We start from the raw sequence: 17,819 nt of genomic DNA, 5'->3' as shown, positions 1-17,819 counted from the left end.
CAGAGCCTGGGTGCAAAAGGGCAGGGTGCTTCACCTAAAGTCAAGGCTACGGGATCCTGGATCCCGAATGATGGGACGGGGTCAAGATGCCCGAGGGCAGGGTGTGGAGGCAAGGACCAGCTTCCGGTCCCCAGAGGAAGGCGGTGGCCGGCCCTGCGTTTGCCACTCACCCTGGGACGCTTCCCAGGTCCTGTCTGGACCTCGGGTTCTTCGTGGATGAACTAAGGTCTTTTCTAGCACTGAAGTTCCATGATGAGTCCATGTGCCAGTCTGGACAGGGGTGCTGTGGCCCCCTCTACCGCCTCTCCCTCATCTCTCCTGTGCCTCTGATCCTGCTCCACCTGTCCTGTCCTTGCTTTCCCTTGGGTCTTCAGACTTTAAGTCGGGGGTTAGCCCTCAAGGGGCAGGGATGCTTGATTTTGACCCCCTCCCAGCCTCGACTCGGTCCCTGAAAGACCACCCTGCCTGGCTCCCGTGGAGACACCATTACAGTAATCCCCTCTTTTCAGAAACCAGACGGACACATCCAGCCAGGTGAGGGCTATTGCAAACATTTATTCTCTAGACTGGCTACTGATTCAACAGGACAGTGCCTCTCCCACTGGGCCCCAGCCAGACATAGCCTGTGCTTGCCGCCCACCCACCCCGCCGTGCCCTCAGTCCAGCCCCAGGATTGCCTGTCTCTCTCATCCCGGGTAATTCATCCCAGCATCTCTGCCCCCACTCATTTTCTTTCAGATGCGCCAGGCTCATAACCCCAACTCCCCCTGCCCCCGCCCCCAGCCCTGGGATGCCCCCGGCAGGGGAAGCTCTTCTTCTGCTGAGTTCAGTAGTAGGTCTCTCTCTCCAGCCAGCCTGTGGATGAGAGGAAACCTGAGTGAACTGGGGAAGGTGGAGGGGAGTGAGGACAAGGTAGGAGGCCTGCGGTAGAACTCAGGGCCCCGAGGACTGGAAGGAGCAGGATGGCGGAGGCCAGGAGTCAGGACCTTTCCGGCAGCACATGCAGGCTGTGGGGTGGGGAGAGACAGACCCGGCCCCCCGGAACAGGCAGGAGGGGAGAGCCAGTTAGGAGGCTGGGGACCCCTCAGAGCAGGGCGTGGGGAGCCTCACCGCCAGGATGACGTCGGATGATGAGTTTTCGGACTTCATCATAGATAAAGATAAGAACACTGTAGGGAGTGGCGCAGAACCACCAGGATAGCCTGTGGGGAGCAAGCGCTGGTCAGCGGGGCGGGGCCAGAGGGGCCAGAGGAGGGCAGGTGCAGAGAACAGCGCAGAACCGAGCGTCTCATCATCGCGTGCAGGGTTGAGCCCAAGCTCTGGGGAGGTCAGAGCCGAGTGAGGGAGGGAGGAGACAGAAACAGAAGAAGCCGGTGATAACAGAACGTGATAAATGCCGCGTTAGAGGTACACGCGGTGTTCCTGCTTCTGCAGGCGCTCAGGGAGACCCCTGTTGCCTTTCAGGTCTTCTGGGCCTTGCCAAAGGGGAGGTGCTCTGAGCAGGATGGGTCTACCTGAGATCCCCACCTGTGGGGATATTTCACCGAGGAATGGATATACTTGTCCATGTTGCAAACATGGGGAACGTTTCTCTTCCGGAACCTCTTCTGTCATTAGAGGCCAGGGAGAGAGACTCTGGGGAGGAGTCAAATCACAAGCATGTTTGTTCCCTTGGGTGAGAGGGAGGTGGCCTAGACCAGTGCCGTCCCAGAACAACACACTGAGAGCCACTCGTGAGGCCTACTGTTTTCCAGGAGCTGCCTTAAAATAAGTGAAAAGAAACGGGGGCAGTTAATTCTAATAATACGTTTTTATTTAACCCAATATATCCAAAGTATCATCATTTCAACACGGAACCAATGTAAACATTATTAAGGAGATATTTTACATTCTTCTTTTTACCTTAAGTCTTTGAGATCCAGGGAGTACTTCACGCTGACGGTGCATCACACATCAGACACTTAATTTTCAAAGGGTCAAGAAAATGTAGTCCAACCCAAACAGGAAAGTTGTATTTAGCAGAATAATATCTGACACTGCTTGAGTTTGTAACTCTACATTAACTAGATAAAATTTCAAATTCAGTTTCTCAGTCTCACTAGCCATATTTCAAGAGCTCAATAGCCGAAAGAGGGTGATGTGGGAAACGAAGGCAAAAGAAAAATTAAATTTCCATACTGCCTTCAGCCCATTGACAAGTCCTTGAAACAGGCAGAGTGACCTTCCTCTAGGAACTCAGCTGCCTCGATGTTACTTTGCTAAGGGCAAAAGACGGTCTTAGCCCGACTCCCAGGACCCTGCAAGTCTACTTTAACACATAGAAATTCCTTTGGAAACTTCCTTTATCTCTACCCCTCAAGATCCATGTTGGCACCTTTATCTCTACCCCTCAAGATCCATGTTGGCAGTCATCCTCCAAGGATATGACCCAGCGATACACATCTGAAGGGTCTCATGACTAAGGTTTTATTAGATGGTAATAAATGACCTTTTCCTAACAATAGCTAGCCCCCTCAGGGTCCTGGGAACCTTGCTTCCAAAATTCCTTAGAGACTGATGATGCCTCCCTAACCCCCTCCCAACTTGAAAGTATATAATCAGGGGCGCCTGGGTGGCTCAGTCGTTAAGCGTCTGCCTTCGGCTCAGGTCATGATCCCAGGGTCCTGGGATTGAGCCCCATGTCGGGCTCCTTGCTCAGCGGGAGCCTGCTTCTCCCTCTCCCTCTGCCTCTCACCCCTACTTGTGCTCTTTCTCTCTCTCTCACCATCTCTCTCTCTGTGTGTCAAATAAATAAATAAAATCTTAAAAAACAAAGGAAAGTATATAATCAGCCCCAGTGCAGTTCTTTCTGCCCATGGGTCCTGTCCCTGTGCTTTAATAAAACTACCTTTTGGCACCAAAGACATCTCAAGAACTCCTTCTTGGCTGCCGGCTTTGAACCCTAACGTCCTTCCTACGTCAGACGGCGGCTGCCATATCGGCCAGCGTGGGCCTCGGCCAGCGTGGACCCACACACAGCCAGTGCCGTCCATGCACACAGCACAGACTCACGCATGGCAACCACCGTGTGTCACTCTGTGTCCGTGTGGGTCGTGAGGGACTAAAACTGATGACACGATGGCCTTTGATCTCGAGGAGCTCAGGTGGCCAGGGAGACGAAGGGAGAAAAACAACTGAAGTACAGTGTTAGGTGATGTGTGTTATGGTCGGGGTAGGACACACAGAATGTTTGGGAGCACAGCTAATGGTCCAGCGCGTCGACTGTGACTCGTATGCTGACATCCATAGCAACGCGATCAAGCTACTGTGACCAAAGCTCCCGCCGTGACCCACGCAATCGTGCTGGGCGCACTGCACACAGCTCTGCATGTAATTCTCACACCGGTCCGCCCGGTGTGTGTGAGGGAGACCGCAGGTCCTGCTCACACACTGTCCAGAATAGTACACGGCAGAGTTGAAAGGCGAACCTGGGCCTGGTATCTAAGGGCACTGCCAGTGTCTGTCATTAAACATTAATTGGGCACCTACAGTATACAAAGCATTGTGTAAAACACTGCAAGGGACAGAAAGGTGAGCGAGGTGTATGAATTCATAGCGGACGAGCTGGAAGCGCACACGCTGGGTCGTTAATAGACGGCCTCTGCAGGTGGGGCGATGAGGGGGGTGGCGTGGTGGTTTTGCTTTACTCCCTGTAAAATTTTCTTTTTTCTTTTTTAAGATTTATTTATTTATTTGAGAGAGAGCACTTGTCCTTATGCAAACGGGTTGGGGGACGGGTAGAGGGAAAAGAGAGGGGAAGCAGACTGGCCGCTGAGCACGGAGCCCCAAGGGACTTGATCTCAAGACCCTGAGATCATGAGCTGAGCTGAAACCAAGAGTCAGACATTCACCAGAGTGAGCCACTCGGGAGCCCCTCCTTGTAAATTTTTTCACAACAAGGATATACTAATGTAAAAAAAATACAAACCAAAAAACAAAAACATGGGCCTGTTTTGAACAAAACAAGATACCAGACAGTAAGGATTCCTGCACACCCACTCACATATGCACCTTGAACATGTTTGCCTAAGTACAACAGAATTAGCCATGCGTAGATTAGGCTATTTTTATGTTTTCTTCTGCTCCAAGCAGTTTGTATCTTTGAACAGCTACGCCGCACAACACCATAAAAAAGATGCCCCTGGGGCACCTGGGTGGCTCAGTCGTTAAGCGTCTGCCTTCGGCTCAGGTCACGATCCCAGGGTCCTGGGATCGAGCCCCGCGTCGGGCTCCCTGCTCGGCGGGAAGCCTGCTTCTCCCTCTCCCACTCCCCCTGCTTGTGTTCCCTCTCTCGCTGTGTCTCTCTCTGTCAAATAAATAAATAAAATTAAAAAAAAAAAAAAGATGCCCCTGTGTTGAGTGCGGTTAAGTCTGCTAAATTTGCATGTCTCGCGGGGTGCCATCATTTGGCACAAGCCCCAGTCCCTCCCTAAATACGATGTGTTTGTGGGAGCGCAGATGGTTCTCTTCGTATCACCGAGGGTAGCTCTGTCCATCCAGGCAGCCCCCAGCTCGTGGCTTCCCTGTTCAGACACGCTGCTTCCCCTCCCAGGCTCTCCCCGTGCTGGAGACCCCCCAGCCTGCGTCCCTTCCCTTACTCACTTGAGTGGGTACATCTGCAGGGCCATGTCCATGCCTGGAGTGTAGGACAGAAAAGCAGCCAGGAAGGTCTCCTCCATGATCCCAAATATTAGGATCTTGTTTCTGGGAAGAAATGTTGAAGGGTGTGCTGGAGAAAGGGAGGGAGAGGTAGGGGAGCCTGCACCCCGTGTGGAGGTGTGAGGTGGGGTGGGGCGGAGGGGACGCTCACTTCATGCCCTGCTGGAAGACTGAGTTGCGCCGGGTCTTGCAGATGATGAGGTCGGCGCACTGCATGATCACAATGCTGACAAAGAAGGCCGTGTGGCAGGTGAACTCCAGCACCTTCCGCTGCTCGTAGGTCTGCGGGGGCGGGCAGAGTGGAGACGGACCGTGTCAGAAGGGATCCGGATCTACCTCATAGGCTTCTTCCTTCTCCCGCCTTCCTGGACCCCAAGGCCGAGTTAGGTCTTAGGCCCCCACACTTCCCACCATCTCGTCTCAGCACTTCCCGTGTTGGGTTGTGAGTGGTTGACATGCTTTCCTGACCCACCGAGAGCAACTCAAGGGTAAGCACCTGTCTCATTGACCTTGGCGCCGCCCTCCCATGCTTAGTTCAGGGGGTGGCTGGTAAACAGCTCCGAAGTATTCAGCAGGTGAACAAGAAGGGTGGTGTGAGGGGGAAGGCAGACTCGGAGAACAGAGGCAGAGGAAAGAGCTCCGAAGGGGAGGGCGGGCCGGAGGGCATCCACCGTGGAGAAGAGAAGGCCCGAGGGGGCGGCACGGGAGAGGAGCGCTCATGCACCCACTGGGTCTTCCTTGCATCCATAGTTTCCACATAAGGAACCTAAGTCTAGTGGGGAAGATAAGTAGGCTGGCCAGCCAGCGTCATAAGAGGTCCCGAGGTCAGAGAGGACTTTGGGAATAGAGAAGAGATGCATCTCCCTTAGACGGGAGAAAAAAGGCCATGTTTCAATGATGAAAACATCATGGTTCTAACTGGTAGATTGAATAAAGAATTTGAGAATGTGAAGGACTGACGACAAGACGTATCGAGCCTCATGGGCTGTGGCACTTGGAGGGAAAATAACGCCTTAAGTGATTGGAACACAAAGGCTGGAAGTTGATGGGCCCCGTGCTGCGCGGGGAGTGAGTCCCACGGGCCCGTTGTGATGTTAGGTCGCTCCCGCCACTGCCGTCGCCGTCGGCCTGTGGCCAGCCACCAGCACCCCAGTGCTCTGTGGTCACTGGCAGATTTTAGCTCTGACGCCCTGACTAGCCCTGCTCCCGTCCTGGATTCTGGGGATTCAAACATCCATGTGGATGATCCTTCCACCACCATGGTCTCAGCGTCCCTCAGTCTCCCTCTCCAGCGGTGTGGCCCTCCACTCCCCACCTGGCTTGCTGGCGCCCATGTCACACCCCGGATCTGTCCTTGCCAATAGCTAGTTTCTCTGTGATTTCCATTTCAAGCATCTCTTCCCCTCTGACCACCACTTGATCTCTCCATCCCGCCCACTCTGGTGTCTCAATTCCAACACTTACTGGACTCTACTCGGACTTAAGTTCCATTGACCCTGTAGGTTACATATTTGGTTGTTATCTGTCTCCCCTCCCAACCCCTGCCCCTCACTAGAATATAAAGTCCACAAGAGCAATAACTTGACCATATTTGTTCAATACCAGACCCCAGGGCCAGAAGAGTATCTGGTACCTAGAAGATGCTTCATGAATGAATGAGTGGTGATCAGTGGAATTAATGGCGAGATGTATTTAGAAGGTAGAGAGCTCTCCCTGCTTCTAGCAGTCTGTGGGGGTGGGGGGTGGCTCTGTATGCGATTATCTGAAGATTACGGCAATGGAAGAGACATAAACCCTGCCTTTATGAACTTTATTCCTCAGGGCGATTGTTCTCAACCCATTCTGCAATACCTCCAGATGTCTTTGATGTAATTTGGTGTTACTTCAAATTAATTTTAATTACCTTTAATTTATTACAAATAAATATATGTTAAGCTGCGTCCTGGCAGCAGGGAGATGGTGTCAAGATATAAAACTAATAAAGGCTGGAGTTGAGGATCGAGGAGATGCTGACAATGTAATGACTTTGGGCATCATTGGACCCTGGAGCAATGTTGGTGGCTGGGAAGATTGACCCCTGATGGCTTCATGGGGCTCGGCTAGGGGAAGCCAAGTGTGTACAAGGGGCACCTTTCCAACAACCAGGATTCTAACACACTTTTGAGAAACCTACAGTTAGCTTGGTTTGGAGGCATCATGGTGAAGGAGGGAGGTGTTGGGCAGGAACCAGTACAGAGCTCCTGTGAAGCCCTTCTAGGGATGCCCTGTGGGACTTGGAACAAGCCGCAAAATCTTTCTAGACTCGGTTTCCTTGTTTACAGAGTGATGATAACAGACCACGTGTCTTCTATAGACTTTGCATCCTCTGTGGTCCTACGATTCTAGCAATAATTGGTGTCACATCACCCACTGTTTTAGAAATTAGGACAGGCATGTTCACAGGTAGGAAAAAGCATACTTGAATTCTTGAATTCAATCTTGTTGAATTCTTGAATACATCCTGTTGGCTAGAGGGCTTCAGTTTGAACCTCATTCATCTTGGGTTTTACAAAAGACTACTACAGAGAGGCATCCTCTAGGTTTAACAAGTTTAGAAAGGTGAGAAAGGGAGATACAAAGCACATAGATTTTCAGACTTGAAGTCGTATTATTTGAACTCCCATGGAGGGAGGGAGTGAAACAGAGAGAAGAGTATTTGGTACCTAGGAGATGCTTCATGAATGAATGAGTGGTGATCAGGGGAATTAATGGCGAGAGGTATTTAGAAGGTAGAGAGAAGAGAGAGAGAGAAGACCCAGCACTCACTTTTGGGGCGATGATGCCTAGAACCTGGAAACACAGAAATCAGCCCCCAAAAGTTGACATGATGAGGAAGACCTCCAGGTCCAAGGAAGCTGAAAGATCCAGCAAGGTAAGGACAGGTGACAGACAGCAGGAATGAACAGAAATGAAGTCATCATTTGAAAAGTCTTCATTTGAAGAGTATTTGCCGACATGATGGGAGATTGAGGTCACGTAGGACTGGAGATGAGGTATCATCTCTTCTCCAGTATTCTCCACTCTTCCCTGTCCCTTCTTCGCCCTTACTGGTCACTGTCTCAGGCGTTACCTCTTCAACTCACCCACTGTTGTCCATAGCTGTCCTCCAGGTCATTGAAGAACCGGTCCTCCCAGTTGAGGCGGATGCCTAGCAGGTCAATAGGCTTGAAACCGTTCTCAGCCAGGATCACAAAGTAGGTGAAGAATCCAGCCAGAGCCTGAATCACCCCTGTGAATGACAGTCACAGGACAGAGGAATGTGGTTCAGAGAAGGACCTCAAAAGGCAGACCATGGAAGGGGTTGTGGCCAGGTTCTAGCTGGGCGGGTGTGTGTCTGAGCTTTTAGTGCTGAAGATGCTTGCCATCAGTGACCTGATCCCTTCATCTCTGTAGGATTTCTCTCCAAGCCCTGACATTTCTTTTGGAGCTCTAACCCAGAGTCATCTTTGAGTCACATAGTCAAAACTGAAAGGACCCTGGAGAGGATTTATTCTCTTTCCCTGAGCGAGCACTGGACTCTTCTGGGTCCACTTCCTCTTACATGTGGACCCTCATCAGGTCCTGTCCTCTCCTCGCACCTCCCCCACTGCCCCTTGCCTGTCCCTTAGTCCGCACCTCTGCCTCCAAGCCTGGCCATGCGGTGGCGGACACCAGTGTTTGCCTACCAACTGTTGAGCTGTGCACCAAGTCGATTCTCACAACAATTGTAAGCTACTATTTACCTTCCAGAGGTGGGAAAACAAGCACAAAAAAGATTCAGTCCTCATTCAAGGTCATACAGGTAGTAAGTGGTGAAACTGGGATTCAAACATAGGTCTGGCTCCTAAATCTATGCTTTTTCTATGTGTTTCCTCCTCTAGATATTGGGGTGATCTCCCCTGTCCATCCCTCACCTGCTCCCTGAAACATTGCACCGGCAATTCGAGAGCAAAGACTTCTAACGGCTCTCCAGTGTCTTTCGAGGCTGGCCCGGGGTAAATGCTACCTGTATCCACAGCCTCATCCTCTCCTGCTCCTTTCTCAGGAGCAAGGGCCCCCCCAAACTGGTTATTGGCTCTTCTGCAAGCAGGCACGTGAGTTCCCCTCCTCTGGCTGACCGTACATCTGCGATCTTCCAGTACCAGGCGCAAGTCCTGTTCCCTCCACACGGCCTCCCTGACTGTCCTCCTGGCTCCTGAGCCCCCTGCTCTGTTCTCCTCTCGCACGTCCTGTACACACTCATTTCTTGGCACTGGGAAAGATGCTATCATTTTATGTATGTCTGTTCCTTCTCGGCTGGACTCTTAAGTCAAGGGCAGATCACACATCAGTGGCTCTTTGTGTTCCGGGGGCCCAGCACAGAGTTTGTCGTCATGAAAATATCTCCCTGACTCCAATGGCCTGGCAGGTGCAGCCTCTCCCCACACCCCAGCCTCCCATATCTCTGGCCGCACCAGTCTGTCCATAGGCCATGCTGATGAGGCGGTGGTTCACCAGATTATCGCTCTTTGGATTCCGTGGGGCCCTCTTCATGATGTCACTTTCAGCTGACTCGTAAGCCAAGGAGATGGCCGGGACCTGGAGGATGGAGGGTGGGGGTGACAAGGGACACAAAGTTCAGAAGGAAACACAGAAGTAACTCGGTTGAGCTCTGTCCCTCCCCCTGGACACAGACTTTTCCTGCTCCCCAGTCCCCTTGTGGCAGCTCTGAGAGCAGGGTCCCAGTTTGGGGCTCACCATGTCAGTGCCCAGGTCGATACAGAGGATGGTTATGGTGCCCAGAGGCAGGGGGATACTGAGGATGATGAAGAGCAGGAAGGGGGTGATCTCGGGGATGTTGCTGGTCAGGGTGTACGCGATGGATTTCTTCAGGTTGTCGAAGATGAGGCGGCCTGGGGGAGGAAGGCCACTCTTCTGTGACAAGCGCAGAGAGCACACCACCCACACACCGGCTCCTGGACAGAGAATGCTACAAAGTAGAGTCACAGCCCATGGAAAGGTCTGGAGGTCCGAGACCTCAACCCAGTCCTCGCTCCCAGCTTTGTCCCGAATCACGTGACTCTTCATTAGCGCCGTGCTCTATGAGCACGCCATGTCTGACTGCTCCTTGTTCTTGGATTCCGTGGGGCTAATAGCACCTGATCCCTGAGAATGAAACAGGGCTGGGCCGGGCTGCTACTTAGAGATGTCTGAGAACGCCAACATAAAAGCCATTAGAGGTTGAAGGCTGAAGCGGAGAGAGTCCGGACTTGGGTTCCAATCCCATTCTCTGCCGCAAGAGCTAGTGACGTTGGGCACCTCCCCAAGCCTCATTCCTCCTGCCTTGCAAGATGGCTTGAGTCCTTCCCTGATGACCCTTTCAAAAACTGTAACCCCAGCCCCATTGCACTGATCTCGTAATATACTATGCAATTTATTTTACTGTCTTGCTCCACTAGAAATTAAGGAGCATAAGGGCAGGGATTTGTGTCTTTTTATTTCCCATTGTTACATCCCAGGATCTAGAATAGAACCTGGTACATGGTTGGTGCTCAAAAAATGAATTGAATTGAATGGATACCAAATACTGAGCAAAGTGTCAGGATCATACTAGGTTTCAGTAAAACGGTATAACTATTATTCTTATGTGGCTTGTCATAGGGTTCAGCAAGATGACTGCAGGCAGAAAGCAGGGAGCCCAGGAAGCAGGAATCTGGGGCTCTCCTGCTCACCAGTGGGTGTGGTCTTCAGAACTCTCTGGGAGAGTGGGCGCCTGATTCGGCTCATGCAGTCAGTTCCTAGATCAGCCTCCAGCTGATCTCATTGTATCAACATCATTCAGGCAACAGGTTCCTGGGGACCCCGGAGATTGTGGCGGATGGAGTCGTCCCAGGGAACGGCTACATCCTGGAACCTGCTGCAGACCCACTGGAATGTGTGTGAGGGACCAGGGGATACTCTCTAGACCAGAGTCCCCGTCTCCTTCACAAATCTGCACTTGCCTCCCACCTCATACAAAAGGGCTCCTGGCAGTGATGTTCCAACTACGGCCAAGTCTAATTTACAGAATTTCGTCTTACACTGATTATTCCCAGTCTGTACAGGGTCACGGACGTGGAATGATGGGCAAAGGGAATGACAGAACGCACACCAGCTCCCGCCTGTCACCTGAATTGACGGGCACCCTGCCCCCTTACCTTCCTCCACGCCCGTGACGATGGAGGCGAAGTTGTCGTCCAGCAGGATCATGTCGGCGGCCTGCTTCGACACGTCGGAGCCCGAGATGCCCATAGCGATGCCAATGTCAGCCTTCCTCAGTGCGGGGGAGTCGTTCACGCCGTCCCCGGTCACCGCCACGATGGCCCCCTGGACGAAGCACAGCCAGAGCAGGGGAGGAAGCCCGTCGAGGCCCCGCCCGGCCCACCCCGCCGGCCCGGCCCTGCTTCGCTCACCTGCCTCTGACAGCCCTCCACGATGATGAGCTTCTGCTGCGGGGACGTCCGCGCAAACACGATCTCCGTGTGGTTCTTGAGGATCTCGTCCAGCTGCTCCGCCGTCATGTCCTTCAGGTCGGAGCCGTGCACCACGCACGCCTTGGCTTCCCTGAGGGAAGGAGGTCAAAAGCCACTGCAGAGCGCTCAGAGTTCCCCAGAGGTCCTGGTCCCTCTGTCCAGCCTCCGCCATACCCTCCTGTTCCTGCCTTCAGCCCGGCTCCTTGCTTGTCCCCAGCCACCCACTGTCCCCGGACGGACACGCTGCACCCCTCCCTGCCTCCAACCCTCTCCTCCTTTTGCTCTGCGTCCTTCCACCCACTTCCTCTGAAAACCCACTGACATAGTCACTGGGTCATTTTCCTATTACATTTTACTTTGCAATAAGTAAACCCTACACGTCCTACCTACTACAGGAGCCTCCAGGAACTGCAGCGACGGGGGTCAGGGTGGGGTGGTTGAGGATGGAGGGGAAGCACTGCAGATCTGAGTTCTTTAGGGGCCCCACCTGGTGTTGATCTGGCTGATAGGGACCTGGAGCTGAGCAGCCATGTCCTCTGCTGTCTCGTTGCCTTCTGATATAATGCCCACACCTTTGGCGATGGCCTTGGCTGTGATGGGGTGGTCCCCGGTCACCATGATAACCTGGGTTGGGAAGGGAAGAAAGGGGAGCAGAATCATCTTCAGGGGGTCCTGGACGCTTTGTCTTTCTCTCCAGGACCTAACGGATCACTACCTTCATTCCACAGGGCTATTCGTAGTAGTCCCCAAGGACTTCCGCTATGGTGGCTTCATCCCCCGGGACTGGGTCAGGACCACCAGACCATAACACATAGAACAGTTTGGGTTCTAGATTTCCCGGGCATAAATTGGGGATTTGGGTGTATTGCTATATTCTGATTTTCACTGAATTGTTCCAGAAGCTGTTCTGTTTCTTTAAGCTCAAAAGACAAACACCTACACATAGACCAAATGGTAATAAAGAGACATCTGGAATAATCCCTCTGCCTAGCAAAATATCCTCTAGGCCCAGGTGCGTTCTGACCCTCACTCTTCCTCACCTTCCCCAGGTGGCCTCCCCTGGGTTCCAGCCCTTTTGCTGATGATGCCCTGTCCCCTGGCTCCCCAAAGGTCAGGTGCCTGGCTCGGGGCTGTCTTGGCATTCTGTTCCTTCTGTGTGTCAGCACTCCTCCTGCTCCGGATGGGGAGGGCTTGTCTCTGTCTGCTGGCCCGAGCGCTCTGCAAGAATGGGCTGAGTCCAGGCTCCTCGCGAAGCTTTGCTCTTGCGCAAAGCCTAGCCCATAGCCGCGGTTCCACAAACAGCCATCAGATGCAGGAATGAAAGAATGACGGCTTCTTGAGAGTCACGGCCCCAGGCTCCCGAGTGCCCTCTGGGCGCACGGCTTTCCCTGGCTCCGGTGGAGGGAAAGGCAGCTGCGAGGCTGTGACTGAACTGTCCTGGGAAGGTCCTGGAAAGGTCCGTCTGTTTGCTTTCAGAGCATGGAAACAAGGCTGTAGGGAGTGTTTCCCAGAGCCCGCCTCGTTGTGCGCTGGCCTGAGAGCAGCGTGACTCCAAGCCCGGCTTCCTGGAGGGAGGTGGTGACGCAGAAGTCCGTGTGGCCACCAGAGACCAGCACGGCCACTGTACCCACAGCACGGACGGCGAGTGTCCCCATCTCACCAGCGCGGCCCCACGGGGTACCCGGGGAGGATCTGGGAGGGAGCTGCATGCGAGCTTACAATGTTCCCGATGTGACACAGGCCGAGCCCTCCGTGCTGCCCTTCAGGCTCCCTGTGCCCGGACAGCCCCGCAGCGGCTCATCCGTGGTGACCGGGGGGCCCAGAGGGCAGGTGCGCCGTCATCCTGATGCCCCCCCCCCCCCGCCCACCCCGAGCACCCTGGCTCAAAGGGGCCGTTCCGTAGTAGTTTCCGGCAGTCCCACCTCCAGGCCAGGCCGGAGAAAGAAAAACACCAAGTACCCCCTTCCCCAACCCCCCCCCACCCCTACTGAGTCCCCAGGACGTGATTTCGCAGCGCACAACAGATGTGCGGTCCTGCAGAGCGGCTCCCTCTGAGGTAAAGGACGTCTCCTGGTTTCTGGGATTCGTCAGGGACTGAAGGACTCTCATTTCCAACTTGTGGGTGCTGGCTGTACCTCCGCTGTTCCCACGTAGTCTCGCGAGCTGCCCTCTTGTTCCCTCGTCCCTTCTCTTCCCGTGTGGGGCCCATCGGAGCGACGGAGTCCGGTATTGGTGACATGGCCGTAGGTCTCACGGCCAGACTGCGGTTCTCGGAGGAGCCGGGTTCTGGGCGAGGCCCAAACACCTTCACGGCCCCCACAGCCTCAGTGAGTGGCAAATATAACAGATACTTGTATTCATTTTTTAAATTACGTTTATTCCAAAGGCCTGAGCACGTGGTTCTACCTGGGAAGTACCAGCCCTGCAATCACCTCCTTGTAAGAACTTTGCTGCCCTGTGACCCCAGGGCTCTCCGATCAGCTCTGCATCAAGGCCACTTTGGTGTTGGCCCTGGAAGGGTCTACCCTACGCGACAACCCACCTATGTCTATCACATTTGTCTTCCTCGAAGGATGACATCGTGTGTGTGTTTTACACTCCCCTATAGGGAAAGGGGGCTGATTCAGAATTTCTCACCGAGTCTGCCAAACTTCTGCCAGCTTCGGGTCCAGAAGAAGTGAGAAATGATAATGCGAACTGTAAGCCTATGCCCAGAACACGGACTGGCCCAGAAAGCCCCCGGGCCTCCTGCTTCAGCAGCCAGCCTCGGACTCGCCTGCCTCGGGCGGTCACGACACGCAGGCTAACTCAGCCCTTCGGCCCCGTTTGGGCCTCCCCACCTTGGGGGCAATTGTAAGTCTCTTCTTCTTGCTGTAAGGGACCCACAAATCCCCAGATGAGATGCATTTCACATCCCCCGTATAATTCCCCATTCCAACAGCCACCTCAATGCTCAGGAAACTCAAATAGGCCCTTCTCCAGCTAGCTCCCATGATGTGGTGTGGGGGCTTCGAGAGCCGGGGGAGGTCGAGACGTTGGCCATCCTATGCAGATGCAGACGTGCTGCTTCTGCAGAGAACCAACCGCCCAAACAGCGTGTGGTGATTAAGGAACTCACTCTGAATAGTTCCTCCATCCGTCCCTCGGTTCTCACTCCAGCCACAATCATTGAACTTGGCATGGCCCAGCTGCTCCCAGACAAACTGCCGACAGTCAAAGTTCTAAGATAAAGCCAGCTCCAACAGATAGTATCTCGTTCTCCCTAGATACCTCCAGCGCCCCCCACCCTCCAACCTGCTGTCCCCCAGGCCTGGGATCCAGAATATCAGGCATGAGCCGGAAAGGTGTCAGTCTCTGACCTGTGAGGATGTAGGTGAGTCTTAGAATCTGACCTGGAAGCGGGGTACAGAACGTCTCAGAACTAGAGGAATCCCATGCAGTCCGAGCCCCCCGGCCAAGGAGGAGTTCCCACCTCTGGGAGTGTGCTCTGCAACTGTGTTTCACTCTTTTTGGTTTCTAGCTTTGATGCCTGGACAAGTGCCTGTTGGTGTAGCTGTTCGCCCCGAGTCAGGTGCAACCAGGGTTCAGCTCTCCGTGGCTCAGCCTCTCTGTCATCCACTCCAGCCGCCAGCCCCTTCCCAGGAGCACCTTTCCCTGACATCGTCTAGCCCTTTGCTACTCCTGCTGTGGTGTGCAGACCGGCGGCAAGGGCATCACCTGGGAGCTTGTTACAAATGCAGAATCTCAGGGTCTTAGACCTGCAGAATCAAGATTTTGCATTCTGACAAAACCCCTAGATGAGTCACGTGCACAACCCTAGGACACTGGTTCTCAAACTTACCTGCCTAGTGAAATCTCTAAAAAAGTTTTAAGAAAGGGGGCGCCTGGTGGCTCAGTCGGTTAAGCGTCTGCCTTCGGCTCAGGTAATGATCTCCGGGTCCTGGGATCGAGCCCCACATCAGGCTCCCTGCTCAGTGGGGAGTCTGCTTCTCCCTCTCCCACTGCCCCTCCCCCCTGCTTGTGTGCTCTCTCTCTCTCTCTCTCAAATGAATAATCAATAAATAAAAATCTTAAAAAAAGAAAGTTTGAAGAGTACAAATGTCTGCATCCTGCCCTGAGAGTTTCCAATTTAATGGGTCTGGGGTGTGGCCTAAGCATCAGATTTTGTTTTAAGTTTATTTATTTATTTAAGTAATCTTTATACCCAATGTGGGCTTGAACTCACAACCCCAAGATCAAGAGTCACATGCTTTACTGACTGAGCCTGCTGGGGGGGGGCCCGGGGGGGCCCTAGGCATCAGACTTTTAAAGGTCCCCTGGTGATTGTAATGTTCAACGCAAGACAGGATTCTAACTACAGAAGAAACTTACTATTTCCTATTAGGTAGTCTCTTAAGACTAAAAATCGTAAGCTCAAGGAAACAGACATCCATTAAACCAAGATTATGAAGAACCTACTCTAGGCAAGGCTTTCTACTGTTGCTCCAAGTTGTAACGGGTCGGGGGGCTTCCGGGATATGGTCAGGAGTTTACCTTAATCCCTGCACTACGACACTTGCCCACAGCATCAGGCACTGCAGCTCGGGGAGGGTCAATCATGGATATGAGTCCCACAAAACAAAGGTTATCCATGGGAAAATTGATTTCATCTGTATTAAACTTGAATCCTTTGGAGAAAGTGCTAGGCAGATTCAAGAAGCAGAACCCTGGGGAGAGACAGAGGGACCAGTAGTCATTCAGCGGCCTACGTCCCTGTCTCGCTCACCCCAACATCTTCGAAATTTCACCCCACAAATAACCATTTGGGTGTCATTCTTTCTGGGTTTCTTCCGAAGCCTCTCACCTAGCACGCGTTCCCCCAGGCCTCCCAGTTCCATGTAGGCTTTCTGGAAGTCTTTCCTCATCTCATCGTCCATGGGGTACTCCACCCCCTTCAGAAGGTAAGAAGAGCAAAACTCTAAGATCCTCTCCGGAGCCCCCTTCATCATCAGTACATGGGTCTGGGAGCTGTCGTCCTGCAGGTGGATGGACATCTAGGGAGGAGAGAGGAAGAATCCTTGTGGCAGGAGGAGGGAGCAAGGGTTGGGGCAGAAAAGCAGGGGAAAGGTTTTTGAGCGTAAAACAACAGGTAACCCGTTTCATATCCCCCTCCCCATTTCCTTTGTCCCCTAACCCCAGTGCAGCCCCCTCCCTCCAGGCAAATCTGACTCAGGGTCAAGCCCACCCGTCCTCCTGTCCCGGGATCCCAGCCCTGTGTTATTTGCACAGGAGTCCCTACTATCTCTGCAGGAGCTGAGAGCACAAGCAGGACTCTCACTTTCTCTGCTTCCTCTCTGCCTGGAAAGCAGAAGTGTGGGCCGGGCAGAGGCAGCTGGGTAGACGGGAAGAGAAGGTAGGGGCCACGGTCCTGTGTCCCCCCAGCAGGAAGGCTTTGTGACCTCAGGTCAATCCACTGAACCTCTCAAAACCTTAGTTCCTTTGATACGATGCAAAAGATCCTGTGTTTCCGACTTCATTGGGTTTTTATGGGACACAATACAGTCAAAAATCCACATATATCTTTTGACTCCCCCAAAACCTAACTACTAATACAGTTTGCTGGTGACCCAAAACCTTACCAATGACATCAACAGTCAATTAACACATATTCTGTATGTTCTGTGTATTATATGCTGTGTTCTTATAGTAAAGTGAGGTCAAGAAAAGAAAATGTTAAGAAAAATCACAAGAAAGAGAAAATCCACTGACTGTACTGTGTTCATCGAAAAACATCGGTGTTTAACTGGGCCTACGCGGTTCACACCGTGCTGTTTGAGGGTCAGATTAGTTGTTAAAAAGTACTTTGAAAACTATGAAGCACAGTCCAGATTACGTCATCGTAATCCCTTTGGCATTCTCCCGACAGTCTGAGAAGTGCCAGGGGCTAGTGGTGGGGTCGGGGTTGGGGTCGGGGTCAGGGTCGGCCTGGTGGGCTGGGGGCAGGGAAGGCCAGATTCACAGTGAATCTCAGGAGACCAGAGGCCAGGAGGAGAGAGGAATGAGATGCATTTCGGTTTTGCGTTTTCCCTGGATCCTTGATCTGTGAGCAGGAACTATGATGGGGTTCCTCTTCGAGCCAGGAACTTCCCGTTACGAAGCCTGTTTGGTCACCAAACCAGCACCTCGAAAGGAGCAGGTGCAGAGGGGGCTGGACCACACTGCCCAGAGGGTAACCAAGGTGGGAAGCCTGTGTGTAAAGTGCTGTTAAAACCGTCCCATCAGGGCGCCTGGGTGGCTCAGTCGTTAAGCGTCTGCCTTCGGCTCAGGTCATGATCCCAGGGTCCTGGGATCGAGCCCCGCATCGGGCTCCCTGCTCCGCAGGAAGCCTGCTTCTCCTTCTCCCATTCCCCCTGCTTGTGTTCCCTCTCTCGCTGTGTCTCTCTCTGTCAAATAAATAAATAAAATCTTTAAAAAAAAAAAAAACCGTCCCATGAGAAACCTTCAAATATGTCCTATAACTCTCAGTTATATTCAAAATATGCCTAAGCAGCTAAGAGGAAAAATCTTAACTTGTTGAAGCAGAAAGCTGTAAGAGGTTTAAAAAGCTTGATTTCCTGCATGCTTAATACGTAT

General features: G+C 52.8%; 1 protein-coding gene across 2 annotated transcripts in view; it reads right to left on the bottom strand.

Moving 5' to 3' along the window:
- Positions 1–826: 826 nt before the first annotated feature.
- Positions 827–17,819, bottom strand: part of LOC110573415 (sodium/potassium-transporting ATPase subunit alpha-4) — a 29,657-nt gene continuing 12,664 nt past the window's right edge. For both annotated transcript variants that reach the window (XM_021681913.2, XM_044916280.1), the window contains 12 exons: positions 16,051–16,240; positions 15,741–15,913; positions 11,695–11,831; positions 11,148–11,298; positions 10,893–11,061; positions 9,454–9,608; positions 9,171–9,294; positions 7,821–7,966; positions 4,850–4,980; positions 4,642–4,743; positions 1,111–1,202; positions 827–855 (listed from right to left, as the gene is read on the bottom strand). In XM_021681913.2, the coding sequence (XP_021537588.1) occupies positions 827–855; positions 1,111–1,202; positions 4,642–4,743; positions 4,850–4,980; positions 7,821–7,966; positions 9,171–9,294; positions 9,454–9,608; positions 10,893–11,061; positions 11,148–11,298; positions 11,695–11,831; positions 15,741–15,913; positions 16,051–16,240 (1,599 nt within the window). The remainder of the gene's footprint in view (positions 856–1,110; positions 1,203–4,641; positions 4,744–4,849; positions 4,981–7,820; positions 7,967–9,170; positions 9,295–9,453; positions 9,609–10,892; positions 11,062–11,147; positions 11,299–11,694; positions 11,832–15,740; positions 15,914–16,050; positions 16,241–17,819) is intronic.

This window comes from Neomonachus schauinslandi, chromosome 6 (assembly GCF_002201575.2).
Source record: "Neomonachus schauinslandi chromosome 6, ASM220157v2, whole genome shotgun sequence".
NCBI classification, from domain to species: Eukaryota; Metazoa; Chordata; class Mammalia; order Carnivora; family Phocidae; genus Neomonachus; species Neomonachus schauinslandi.
Note: the sequence above shows the minus strand (reverse complement) of the source record. Positions and strands in the feature narration are given on the sequence as shown.